This window comes from Eulemur rufifrons, chromosome 8 (genome assembly GCF_041146395.1).
Source record: "Eulemur rufifrons isolate Redbay chromosome 8, OSU_ERuf_1, whole genome shotgun sequence".
NCBI lineage: Eukaryota > Metazoa > Chordata > Mammalia > Primates > Lemuridae > Eulemur > Eulemur rufifrons.
In genome coordinates, this window is record NC_090990.1 from 33,562,116 (window position 1) to 33,575,722 (window position 13,607).

Consider the following 13,607-nt stretch of genomic DNA (forward strand, 5'->3'; position numbering starts at 1 on the left):
CAGCTGCCACCCTTGTCCAAACCACCATCATCCCTCAACTTGATTATTGCAATAGCCTCCTAACCAGTTTTTCTAATGCAACCTTTCCCTCTTTCCACCATCAGCCAGAATGATTCAAGCCAGGAATCATAGTACATCGCTGTTCAATACACTTTGATGGCTTCTCATCTCACTCGAATTTTAAAAGCCAGTTCTTATCATGATGGCTTACAATGCCCTACACGGTGGGAAAGCACCACCATCCATACCATGACTTGTCTACGTTTCTTACTACTTCGCCTTCATTCTACTGGCCTCCTACATAATCCCTGAATATATCACAGAGATGCTCCTGCCTCAGGGTAAGTCATCTGATGTTCTCTCTACCTGCCCCGACTACTATCCGTTTTTTTGTTTTTTGGTTTTTTTTTTTTCTTTTTTTTGAGATGGGGTCTCACCCTGTCACCCAGGCTGGAGTGCAGTACACAGTCATAGCTTACTACAGCCTCAAAATCCTGGCCTCAAGCGATCCTCCCACCTCAGCCCAGCCTCTCCAGTAGCTGGGACTACAGGCACGTGCCACCATGCCCAGCTAGTATTCTAATTTTTAAGGCAAGCATTCAACTCATAAATAATTCCAAAGGTCCCAAGTTTATTTAATTTACTGAACACTAGAATTTGAAATCACAAAATGCTCTCTCACACTCATTTACTTGCTATACTAATATACTCTATTCCAATGCCTATATTCCTCAAATGAGGAAACTGTCAACCAGAGAAGTCAGCTTCCTCATCTTCTAGTAAGCAAACGACAAGATGGAAAAGGCCTGCATATTTAATTCTTAATATTATGTGACCCTGTGAATTCCAGTTTAGAAAATGAAAATGGGTTTCCCAGAGCTAGATTTTAGTTTTATAAAAGGAAAATAATTAATCTGTTGATACTTTTTATTTATAAACACAAAGATAAGAACTTTGAAGCGAGGTATGGTTTTCCAAATTACTTTCCAGAGTGGCCAATGTTGACTGCCTACCTAGCACCAATTCTCTCCTTCCTTCCTAACAGAATCCCTCCCCAATACAACCATGAACCTCAGGAGAAGCCAACATCATTCCAGATTCAGGGACATGATTAGTCCAAAGGTCTCACCAGTGATTTGTTCAGAAACTAGCATATAACCCAATTCTGGCCAAAAAGATATGAAAGAAATCTGCAAGAGGTTTTTGGAGAAAGTTTTTTCTCTCTGAAAATATAGGCATAGAAGGAGATATTTTTCTTCTTCTTTTAGAAGTTGTGTATGGATATGATGCCTGGAATCACTGCAAACATTTTGCTGCTAGCCTGATGAAGTCAATCCCAGGGATGACAGAACTGAGTAATATATGCTTGAGCAAAATATGGGTTTTTACTGACACTTTTGAGCTGCTGAAATCAACTAACCCTATTAAATGAAAAGATAAAATTTCTTATTTTTAAAGCCATTTTGAATTAGGTTCAATTAGGTTCTGCCACTTGCAGCTGAAAACATACTAACTAAATACTTTTTTATGAAATATATCCCAGAATTAATATTAGAAAAAAAGTATGTGGTTAATTCTATAAATGCCTATTAGAAGCTCAACATGAATTATACCATACTGAGTGACCCCCCATTGTAGAACTGAAAGTTAAAAAGCCTAATACATATGCCCAGGTGCAGCAGCTCATGCCTGTAATCCTAGCACTTTGGAAGGCCAAGGCAAGAGGGTCACTTAACACCAGGAATTTGAGACCAGCCTGAGCACACAGTGAGACCCTATCTCTACAAAAAATACAAAAATTAGCTGGCCATGGTGCCTGTAGGGAGGCTGAGGCAGAAGGATCATTTCAACCCAGGAGTTTGAGGTTGCAGTGAACTATGATGATACCACTGTACTCTAGCCCGGGAAATAGATCAAGACTCTGACTCCAAAAAAAAAAAAAAAAAGCCTAATACATACATAAGAACAGACTCTAAAGCAAACTAGCAAAATATTTCTAGCACAGTTCCTTTCAATAAGGCCTTTTTCAAAACAATTTATATTCAGATTTTAAATTTTGGTTCATGATTGAATTTATTTTTCTTAAGTTTAAAAATAACAACTGGCCAGGCACAGTGGCTCACACCTGTAATCCTAGCACTTTTGGAGGTCGACATAGGAGGATTGCTTTTAGCCCAGGAATTTGAGGTTGCAGTGAGCTATGATGATGCCACTGCACTCTAGCCCAAGTAGCAGACCAACACTTTATCTCAGAAAATAAAAATAAAAACAAAAGCTGTAAAGTATTTAAGATTACATAACTACATGCTCTGGATTTGTTGCCTTGTACCCTCAGACAAGGATAGGTAATCTGGCCTACAAACAGAACATCAGACAGGAAGGTCAAGCCTGGATAATGGTGGATGGTATTGACTTTGAGTTTTATGTTGGCTCATCAATACCAGGTCACAGAGCCATATTCATATTGATGTGGGACATGCAAAATGGTATGATCTGGCAGGCTGGACCTAGCCCAATGCCTCTTTTATTAAAAAAATGAGATAACCCTCTTACTTTATATGAATTTACAAATATGCACAAGGAACAATAAAAAGAAATGATCTGGACAGCTAAAAATATATATAGAAAAAAAAAAATTAGCCGGGCATGGTGGCACATGCCTGTTGTCCCAGCTACTCGGGAGGCTGAGGCAGAAGGATTGCTTAAACCCAAGAGTTTGAGGTTGCTGTGAGCTTGACGCCACGGCACTCTAGCCCGGGCAACAAAGTGAGACTCTGTCTCAAAAAAAAAAAAAAAGAGCTTAAGAGTCAGGCAGACAGACCTGCTCTGCTACCTGCTAAGCTGTGAGCTATTAATAAGTTACTAAACACACCTAAATCTCAGTTTCCTGTCTGTAAAATGGGATAATAATAGTGCCTATTTTATGACATTGTTGTGTAGCTAAAAGAGAAGCATTTATATTACCTTCATTACAAATCATTTCCAATGTGAGTTGATAAGGAATTAGACAAGGGCGATAGAAACTAAAAGGAAAAGATGACTTGGAGGGATATTTCCATAGACTCATGAGATGTTATAACTAGAAAAGTCCCTAGATAACATTTCCCCCCAAAAAATGGATAAAATGTGGCCCCCGTTTAAATGTCAGGGATGAAAAAAAGAATGGGGCAAAATAACTCAAATGTTTTGACTGCAAGAGTATCCAAATAGGTAGACTTGGGATAATTATATGTTATCAGTAATACCTCTAAAATATAAGCTATAATTATTGGGTACATATTACGATATTGAGATAGTACAGCCAATCCCCACAACTCTGCAAGGTAGGTATTAGTTCAATCTCACAAAAGAGATAACAAATACTCAGAGAGGTTAAGTACCAGCCATATAATCTTAGGCAGAGAAAAAGCATAGCTAGTTTTGGAACCTGTATCATCTATTTCCAAAGCCTGTGTTCTTTCTACTACACGAAAGCTGCCTCGTCCTTCAATACTCCCTTTAATTTAAAAATTATGTCATATCACACAGACATATTTGTAATTCTTTTTCTACCTACCTTATTAAATATGGTGACCACAAACATGTCCTATCTTTTCTATATTCTAAGAAAAATATAAAAGGATTTAGCATCAAAATGGTGACAAGAATAAATTTTAAAGGCATTGTGAAATGGGAGAATCACCATACTTCTAATGAAACATAGTTGGATAAACTTTAAACTATAATATACTAAATGAAAGCAATGACTAATCTTTTTCAATAAGATGTAAAAAAAATTGGCAAATCATTTGATTGTATTAATTTAACATTTGCCCCATATTACAATATAATTAAAAAGTGACACCTAGATCATTAAAGAAATACCTTACCACACACAGGAGAAGCATTTATACATAACATGAACCCATCAAATGTTCAGGGTTAAAGAGAAAAATTCAACCACAGAAGCAAGATACCCAATCTGCCAACAGTGAGAACCATGCAGTGGCAGGTGACTATTTTTTCAGTGTGGGTCTCAGCAAATATTTTCCCCAACCACAGGGCAAATGTACCAGTTTTCCACCAAAATTGTTACTTTATCTAAATTTTACCAGGTTGAAAATACCAATATGCCAGGGTAAGTAAAGTAAGTTTCTTTAAAAAAAAAAAACCTTTTCATCTGGCCTCAAAATCAGAAGGTATTTTACCTGATTGGCCACCAAACTATATAGTCTAACTTCTAGACTAGCAGTTCTCAAAATGTGGTTCAGAGTTCCCAAGACCCTTTCAGAAGGTCCAAGATGTCTAAACTATTTTCATAGTATTCATAAGACATTATTTGCCTTTTTCATTCTCATTCTCTTACAATTGTACAGTGGAGTTTTCCAGAGGCTATGATCTGTGATATCTCAACAGACTGAATTCAGGAGCAGACCTGGGAATTTATATGTCTTCTATGAAGTCCGATATCAAAGATACTTGCAAAAACATAAAACAATGTTATTCTCCTTGCTAATTTTTCTTGTTTTTTTCATTTAAAAAGTTATGTTATCACATAATGCTTCATTTTTTAAATGAATTAAATAAATATTTTTAAGTTTTCTCAGTTTTATTCTAACACAGCAAATATCAATAGATATGACCACTTAAAACAGAAGCTCTTTGGGGTTCTTAATAATTTTTTAAGAGTCTAAAAGGGGTACTGAGACCAAAAAAATTGAGAACCATATTTCTAGACCTTCTTTATATTCACATTTAGCCAAACAATTAAAACTTTTAATTTTCTAATTACCTACTGAAGAGATATTGCTGCCCTAAAGATAATTTTGAAAATTTGTCTTGATGAAAACTAAAAATGTCTACACTCTTAAGACTTGTGTCCATTAATTTTTAAAAATTTTAAATTTTTATTATATTTTCCTAAAATCAAACCAATAGCAATGTCAAAACTAAAGTGCTGGGCTAATAAGATCACTAGCTATAAGTTTTGTGCACGGGTTTATAATGAGTTGTATACGGGTAATCCTCCAACAGCTCCTATACCAAAGGAGGCAATCTTTGAGAGGCCTATCCAGCAATTGCTTTGCTATAGAATAATCCCAATCCCCAAATTCACAGCAGGACTAACCAAGATGCTATAGGCAATTCTCTATACCACAGTCTTAACATTTCTACAATAAAAAGTTTTATGTTTCATCTAAACAGTTCAGTATTTCTACTTCTGCCAGGAAATATATAAACATTAAAACATTAAATCCCCATTTGGACTCAATTTTTATATTATCAGTGAGAGTAGACATACGAATCCATGCAGTTATTAGAAACCTTCAGGATGCATGGTAATGATAGTTACTGAAAAGATAGGCTGGAGGGAAACACTTTTGAAAAAAGTTTTTGAGGCCACTCAAAGCAATAATACATAACAATTTTACATTTATGGTTCTGTCTAAAATTAAGATGAAATACATATAAAAAATAGTGGCACCATTATAGTTAAGGGCCCTAAGTAAACAAATGTCTAATTCAAAACTTATTTAACCTTAGGCTATTGCAATAGCCAAGGAATGAGGTGACCAAGGACCTTAAGTGGAAAAGCACCTAAAGGCTAGGAAAAAAACGGTGCTCCTTAGTTATTTATTAATTCAACACATATTGATTAAATTGTCTACGATTCTCAAGACTCTGAGCAACCTAAGACACCCATAACCAGGTGGGAGGACAATTCCACAGGGGAAAGTATACATAAATAAGTGCCGTAGTTACTCTAAACTAGAATGAAAGAAATTCCATCTGAGAAATGCCAGAAGAGGGAGGGAAAAGGAAGGAGAAATAACTTCTAACAGAAGAGATCAGGGAACATATATCCTGGCAAAAAAGGCATCTGACCTGGGTCCTAAACATATGTATATAAAATTTTAACATGTGACCATGGGGAGTGAAAGGCATCCAGGAAGAAGAAAAAAGCATACATTCAAGGAACAGCAAATACAAAATAGCTTCCACAGAATTTATGGTGAACGCCAGGAGAATGAACTGGAAAATTAGGTTGTAAGCAAAAATAGAAGGACTTATATGACAGGGTAAGCAATCTGGTGTTTTTCCTAGCAGGTAAAGGAAAGCCATTGGAAGGTTTTTAAAGCCATTAGACTTATCTTTTGAAGGTAAATCAGATGATACTTTAATTACTGTGGATTGTAGAAACAGGAGACAACAGTTAGTGTGCCATCACACCAGTACAAGCAGAAAATAAGAGTTAAAAACTTGATCTAGGGTGAGAGCTACGAAAAACATACAAAGCATGCTGTAAGCATTTCACTAATGATATAATTTTAAATGCTTCAAAAACTTAATTTATCGTACAAAACAAGGTTGGCATTCACATTATTTCTATGGAAAACCATTTACTTCATAGGCAATGTATCAGCATACTCAAGTGTGCTTCCTTTTAAAAAAGCTATTAGGAATAACTAATCATAGTCTACATTAATGCTACAAAATAGGTAATAAAGAACAGCATATGTATATTTTCCATATTCTCAATAGAATCTCAGTATGCACAATTTCATTTAAGGATGAACATTTTAAACTCAAAAGTTTATTTCTATACAAAATAAACAAAGTTTGGATCAGAATTTTCTAGACAACATTATAAAACCCACATCTCCATATAATCATAATAGTCAACTTTTCTTAAAATTATTTTTGGACAACTTGACTCAACTTGGCCAATATTTTTCTACTAGGCCAACATTTTCAACCATTAGTGCCTTCATTTTCTCCCCTCCTCCCTATTCACCTCCCACCTAACAAATTCCCTTTGTATGTCTGCAAGGCAAGATACTATATAATACAGTATAATTCTAAGGCAGTTTGAATATATAATTGTTATAATAACAGGAATCTAGAATTATTAACCTTATTTTTTGCAAGAGAGGTACCAGTGATGTACTAGATTTCCATTCATACGAATGACAAATGTATCTGATAGAAGTGATGCTTTACCATTATGGGGGAAACAAAGGGGGAAACACACAATAGATGGGTGGCAAATCTTACAAACTTTACAAAACACTGAAAAGCTGCATCTGGATTGCAATCACAATTATAAAAGCAAATAAAGAAGGCTCTAAAATGAAGGAAAAGAAAAAAATTCTAAGTGATCATTAAGAGTGAAAAAGATTTTTTCAATATTAGTTTTTAGTATAGGATCATTATACACTATGACTAATTAAAAAAAAAACAAAGAGGATAATTCACTGTTTGCAAGAACACAGGAAAAAAATTCTACATACCTTCTATAAGACAGTTATACTTCATTACACTTGCATGGGCTCAAATCCTTTCAAAGGTTTCCAAAAATACATAGTCTTATAATAAGTGAGGTTCCCCAATAGCACACAATTTATTCTGTAGGCTTAAGCTACAACACATTTTTAAAAGACATAAAGAATTCATCCACAATAGAAACAAGGAGCCACAAAGGCCCTCTCCTTATTCAAAATCATTACATAAAGCACTATCTGTAATTGCAAACGGGGGTTGAAAATCTGACAGCTAATAATCATAAAATAGAGTAGACTTTAACGAAAAAAAAAAAAATCAAATTTTCCATTTTCCCTTCCGTTTCGTTTCCTACCAGACACACAAAATGTCTGTAATGGCCTCAGACAAAGCTCTAAAATAAAAATACAGTACTGTATATGTATACCTTACATTATGTGTATAGGAACCTATCACATATATGTACATATCACATATTCACAGGAAAGAGGAACGTTCCTTTTGTACTCTAAGTATTGAAGTTCTATTAAACCCTACCCCATAAATTAAATCATCATAAAGTAAAGAGTAATAAAATACTGCACATAGATTTCTCTGAGCAACTATATTCTATGGATGAAAATCTCAGACTAAAACCATGACTGAGTAAGAACGCCCAATCCCTAAAAATCACTAACTGGCATTTGGTTTCTGTAACAGAAGAGAGTCTCAAAATGAATAATCACATAGGCATCTGAGTTTCAGAAGTTAACCAAGGTAAAACACAACGAACCAAATTAGACAAATGTATGAAATGACAAGCTTTAAAGAATTCACCCAAAGGGAATTCAAGAGTGGGATATAACACATCCCTTGCAGGTAGAACAGTCTTTGATCAAAAAAGGAAAAAAAGAAAAGTGGAGGCACAAGAAAAACCTGAACGACATGCAAAGTAAAAAAAAAAAAAAAAAAATCCAAAATATCGGGTCTCTCCTCCCAACCCCACTCCAGCCCCCACCCCCACCTTTGCAGGACAATAGGATCAGGGTCCTAACTGCAAACTTTAAACGTGTAAACCAGAAGCAGTTTTACTGCAGCTGTAACTGCAAATCTGCCCCTCATCCAGAATCTAGCGAACCCAGGAATACTTCTACCCTGAAAACATCACCAAGGTATTGGTAAACACAAAAAGACCCATCATAATATTCTTTTTTTCTCCCAAGTACCTGGAGGATCCATTTCAATATAAAATATCAGTTCTGTCGAATAGGGCATCATCACCTCCCTCCAGTCTGCGTCATCGCGGTCCATACTCCACACTGTATTGTACATCGCGCTGTCAGGGGCAGGCCGTCAGGAAATATATAGAAAGCATATATATTTTTTTATCTGGTATTTAAAATCTAAAAATATAGATCTGTAAAAGTTCCACACGGAAATGTACTTCGGGATTTCCAACGGCCGATACAAGTCCAGCCAACTACCAGGACGAGGACAGAACCTCTCCTCCTACAGCACCCAGCAAAATGCCCCCCGAACTTTCAAGATAAGGGTTGTCCTCGGAGGGGTACAAAGAGGCTTGGGGGACGGTCGGCAGAGGTGTTAAAAGCGGTTCCCCAAAATCCTTTCTACACAGTCGCTCTCCAAAGAGAAAAGCTCCCACCGCCTCCAAATCTTTCCGCGGAAGCCACTTTTGTGTCCTTCGGCAGAGGGAGAATGAAAAGCGGGAGGGAATGAAGGGAGGAGAAAAAAACACGTTGGGTTAAAGCCGGGGAAGTGACAAAGGAAGGCATAAAAAGGGGGTTAGGGATTGAGTTCAAGTTTCGGGGTCCCACTAGTCTGCCAAAAAGCGATCCCCGCAGGGACCGGGACTTGGGCTCCGTTCCGGTCGGGCTCGGAAACGAAGCTGCCGCAGCCTTGGGATTGGGGCCCGTCGGAGAGTCCAGTCAGCTCGGCTCGGCAGTGCGCTCCCGCCGGGGTGTAAGCAGCCCCACCGGTACCGGCTCCGCTCACGCTCTGCCCTGACTCCAGCCACTAGAGTTTCATTTTAACGGCGCGGAGGGGACACCCTCCTCCGCCCCCACTATTCCACACCCCCTCCCCAACTGCTGAGGCGAAACCCAACCACGCCGGGAAGGGGGGACAGCAAGCATCACCACTGCCCCTTCCACTATATCCCGCCTCATTGTGCTGGGATTCTGTCAGGCGCCTCGGAAAGTGTACACAGAGCCTTCCTCCATCTCGGCTTTCCACTCTCCCCACCGCTCTCTAGGCCTCGGCTCCTTAATCAGCCATCCTCTCTCTCCCCCAGCCTCAATCAGAATGGTACGGTCCGGGCGCTGGCCGCACTCCAGGAGTCAGTGCCGGGAGCACGCTTGCCAGGCCAGGAGGGAGAGGGGAGAGGGGAGAGAGGTAAGCTGGTTGCTGATTGGCTGATCCCGGTTGCCGGAGCCGGGAGCCGGCGTCTTTTGTCTGCCTTGCTCCCGAGAAGGAGCGGGAGACGGCTGCGCGCCCCAAGCGGGCCAATCAAGAGATAGCCGGCGCCGGCCGGTGAGGCAGCGATTGGTCAGAGCCCAGTTACTAAGCGGGACAAAGGCAGAAGGGGAAAGAAAAGAGGAGGAGGAAAAAAAAAAAGAAAGAAAGAAAGCGCAAACGGCAGTTACTGACAGGCTGGACGAGCGCTCGGGGCTCAGGCTACCCGGAGACAGGCGGGGCTCCCGCTGAGGCTCGGTCCGCCCGGACGAGTGAGGAGCTGGGGAGGACGGGCTGGCGTGAGGTGCCTCTGCCCGGAGACTGGCCGTGGGGGAGGGGAGCGGATATACATACAGGGGCGCGTGCTGTCGCTCGGCTGGGCGCGCGCTCTTCTGGTCCTTAGGAGGTCTCTGGGCATAGACCCTCCCCACCCCTCGTGATAAGTTGTCACATAAAGCAAAGATCCCCAAACCCACTTTCAGGACCGTTACCAGTCAGTGAGAGGATGTGCCCCCGGACCCCTGCAACCTTCCTGGCTGCTCTTTAAGCCCAGTCCCTGCTTAGCCCTTTGGACAGTTAGGCATTTCTTAGGGGGGCATTTTGCAGTTACTCTGTGCTTCTCACCCAAGGACTTTTGCACCCAAAGGTAACCCCGCACACCTAAAATAGTGGGGCGACTCAGCAAGCCCTCCAGCTCGAGTGCTTGAGCCAGAAAAAATATCTTGGAATTACAGTGAGTGTGTGATTTCTGAGATATGTCACAGGTGTTGGAATCTGTCTCCAAAAGGGCTCTGTTTCCCCTAACAGACCCCCTTTTTGATATACCCATTCCCACCCCCAGGCTTAAAGCTATGAGACTGGACTTCAGTATGAAAATGCTGAATATTTCCACGCACTTCAGAAACGGCTAATTAACTTGCTGGGGAACACTAATAGCTAAAAGCAGATTTGTGTCTCCTGAAGATTGTGCCTGGAATTGCCATCCTGCATACAGTCTGAGGAGGCCAAAAATTGCTCCATTTCCTCTTTACACAGGAGTAACAAAGCCCATTGTGTTTGAGCTGACAACCTGATTTAAGCCCTAGCAAAACCACACACCCTGAGAGGGTCTGTTATATTGATTGGCCTGTGGAAAAGTTGCCTTATTTCACCCTCTTCCTCCTAAGGTGGTTCTGCCTTCCCTCTTTTTTTTAAGAGACAGTGTGTCACTTGTCACCTGGACTGGGGTGCAGTGGTACAATCACAGCTCACTGCAGCCTCAAACTCCTGGGCTCAAGTGATCCTCCCACCTCAGCCTCCTGAGTAGCTGGGACTACAGGAACATGCCACCACATCCAGCTAATTTTTTTATTTTTTGTAGAGATAGGTTCTCACTATATTGCCCAGGCTGGTCTCAAATTCCTGGGCTTAACCAATCCTCCCACCTCAGCCTCCCAAAATGCTGGGATTACAGGTGTGAGCCACCTCGCCTGGCCTGGTTCTACCTTCCTTAAAGGTCCCGTGACTGAGTTGAGACAGTTCCTGGGAACAGACAATCAAAATGTGTATGGACTGGGTATAGAATAAAAGAATACAATAAATCAATAAATAAATAAAAGAATAAAAGGGCCAGTAAGTATTTAAAAAAAAGATCCCGTTTAATCTGCAGTGCTGAAAGAAAGAAAGAAAAGAAAGCAAATAAGCAAGCTGGTAAGTATAGATGGACTGGGTTGAGCTAAGAAAACACACCAGGATTCTTCTATGCTTTCTTACATTTCTGAAATCGAAATGTGATTCAGCAGCCAGATCAACTTTGGGGCAGGAGTCATTAATTATAATCTCCTGAACCATTCCTCCAGGTAGAAAATGCTGGAAGATCAACCCTGATTTGTGGCTGGCTTCCCAGCAGTCTCTGCTTCACCATATCTGGGAGCCAGAAGTACTCGAGTTTGATAACTCAAAAGGCAGAATCATCAGTCAAGGGTAAGTTGGTTTATTTTTGTTCACGGGTGTCCCTGTGCATTCCCAAACAAAATGAGAGTGAAAAGAGAGGAAATGTGGGAAAGATAATGGCTTTCATATTTCCACAGCAGCTTTTGCCTGGACCACTTTTCATCATTTTGTGGCGGGGTTTCAATTTCTAATACACAGCAATCACCCGGGCCTTTCCCTCAGCTGAGGCTTTGCGGGCTGTAGTGATGAATAAGTACAGAATATAATGAAGTGCTCATGACTGACACATGTAGTAAAGCTGGGATTCAACTAAAATTGTATGACCGAACTCTCCAATTTAAATAGACCTTTGAATAGGAGACCTCCAAAGAATAACAGTGATGCAAGAGGCAATGATGAATCAAGGGGAAGCACACTTCCTTCAGATGAGCTTGAACCAGTGCCCTGCCATTGTGGGAAGCACTGTCAGATAATGCTGGCCTTACTTTCCTTCAGCTGAGAAATAGAAGTGAGGTTCTGACTACTTGTCACCAAAACACCTCAAGTTCTTTGCAAAGGTAGAAAATGTTAACTCTGGTGTCCTGGACCACTTCTATCCTGGAGAATTATATTTGGCCTTGGTGTGGATTAAATTCAGCTCTCAGAGCTCAAACTCCTGGGTCACAATCTGCTACTTTGGGAGTTGCTTTTTTCTCTTTGCCTCCTCCCTTTCTTTTTTTAATTTAAAGCAGTCTTAGGTAAATCACGAAATCTGTCTGCCTTCATTTATATATCTGTGAAATAGATTTATGCAAGCTGCCTAGTGTATTGTGAAACACTCTGAGAAGGAAAAAAAAATGCCACTTAAGTATTTAGAATTAATAGTAACTCCAAATGAGTCGGATGTCCTTCACTTTTCACCCTGGTATGGTTTGCTCTGCAACTGTTCAAATATGTTTCATTTCTCCCTCTTTATTTCAGAGATGGATGAAATAGTTCTTCTGTGCTCTGAATATAGGGTATGATCTCAGAGTTCTCTGTGCCAGCAGAATCAGTCTGGAACTCAGCCAGAAGTTCTTCGTGATTAAAGGTGCCATCTGAGCACACAATATTTTTTAAAAAGCCTTGTGAAATGGAAACATACTCTTCTTTTAAGGTCACTAGCTTTAATACCAGGGCTGACTGGTATTAGCCTTTGGGGAGGGATTCCACTGGCCTCAATCTCTTCTTTTTCCTCTCTCATCATCTTCTCTTGACTACTTGTCTTGTGATAAGGCCCACTCCATGCAACTGAATAAATTCACTAACTAAATGAGACTCCCAGAAAGCACTACATATTATTAGTTGCAGATTTCGGGGCCTCCCCAGCCACGTGATTTATAAGTAGGAGATATATCAAGTTTTGATGGAACTTGATACAGGAAGGAAAAGTTTGCCTTTACAATGAAAAAAGAACAATGTTAGTGGATCTTCTGGAAAGACAACTCACCTGGGAATTGAGAGTCAACTCTTGAGACAGCAGTGGCTAAAATCATGATATTCCGCTTTTTCCAAATGTTCGGCATTTGCAAATTTTTACCTCTCCACTTATTTTTTAGCACTTGAATGTCCATGCTAGAGTTAATCATATCAGCCCAAGACACCGAGAAATTATGACATTAGATGAATGAGTAGACTTCATAGAAGTGGCATTCCTCCAGGTGCTGCTAAATTCCAGGGCACTGTTTGAGGGCTTCTTCAGACCCCTCAGCAGTGATATAGATCTGCTCTGCCTCACTCTTCCCACTTTGGGTCTCCTTCACCTTTAGGGATCACAAAAGAAGCAGGTCTCTCTCTCTAGCCTGACATGCTCCCCTCTTTTGGCGTCTGCCCTTCCAACAACACAGAGGCCAACTGGGTGCTATGTGTGCCACTGCAGCAAACTTCCTCTCCAACAAGGCAACAGATTTCAGCTCGGCTCTCACCAGGGAAGAGAGAGAGAGAGA

General features: G+C 40.2%; 1 protein-coding gene across 7 annotated transcripts in view; it reads right to left on the bottom strand.

Annotated features, from left to right (window-relative positions):
- The window catches only part of LOC138390622 (phosphatidylinositol 3-kinase regulatory subunit gamma), a 137,996-nt gene that overhangs the window by 89,883 nt on the left and 34,506 nt on the right, over nt 1-13,607 (bottom strand). For 4 of the 7 annotated variants that reach the window (XM_069479916.1, XM_069479915.1, XM_069479914.1 and 1 more), the window contains exon 1: nt 8,466-9,261. The exons of 1 other annotated variant lie outside the window; for it this stretch is intronic. Coding sequence is in view for 4 of the 6 variants with exons in the window: in XM_069479915.1 (XP_069336016.1) it covers nt 8,466-8,571 (106 nt within the window). In the remaining 2 variants the exon portion in view is untranslated. Of the gene's footprint in view, nt 1-8,465; nt 9,262-9,430; nt 9,684-13,607 lie in introns of those variants that run through there. 2 more of the 7 variants (XM_069479911.1, XM_069479913.1) reach the window with 2 other exon arrangements.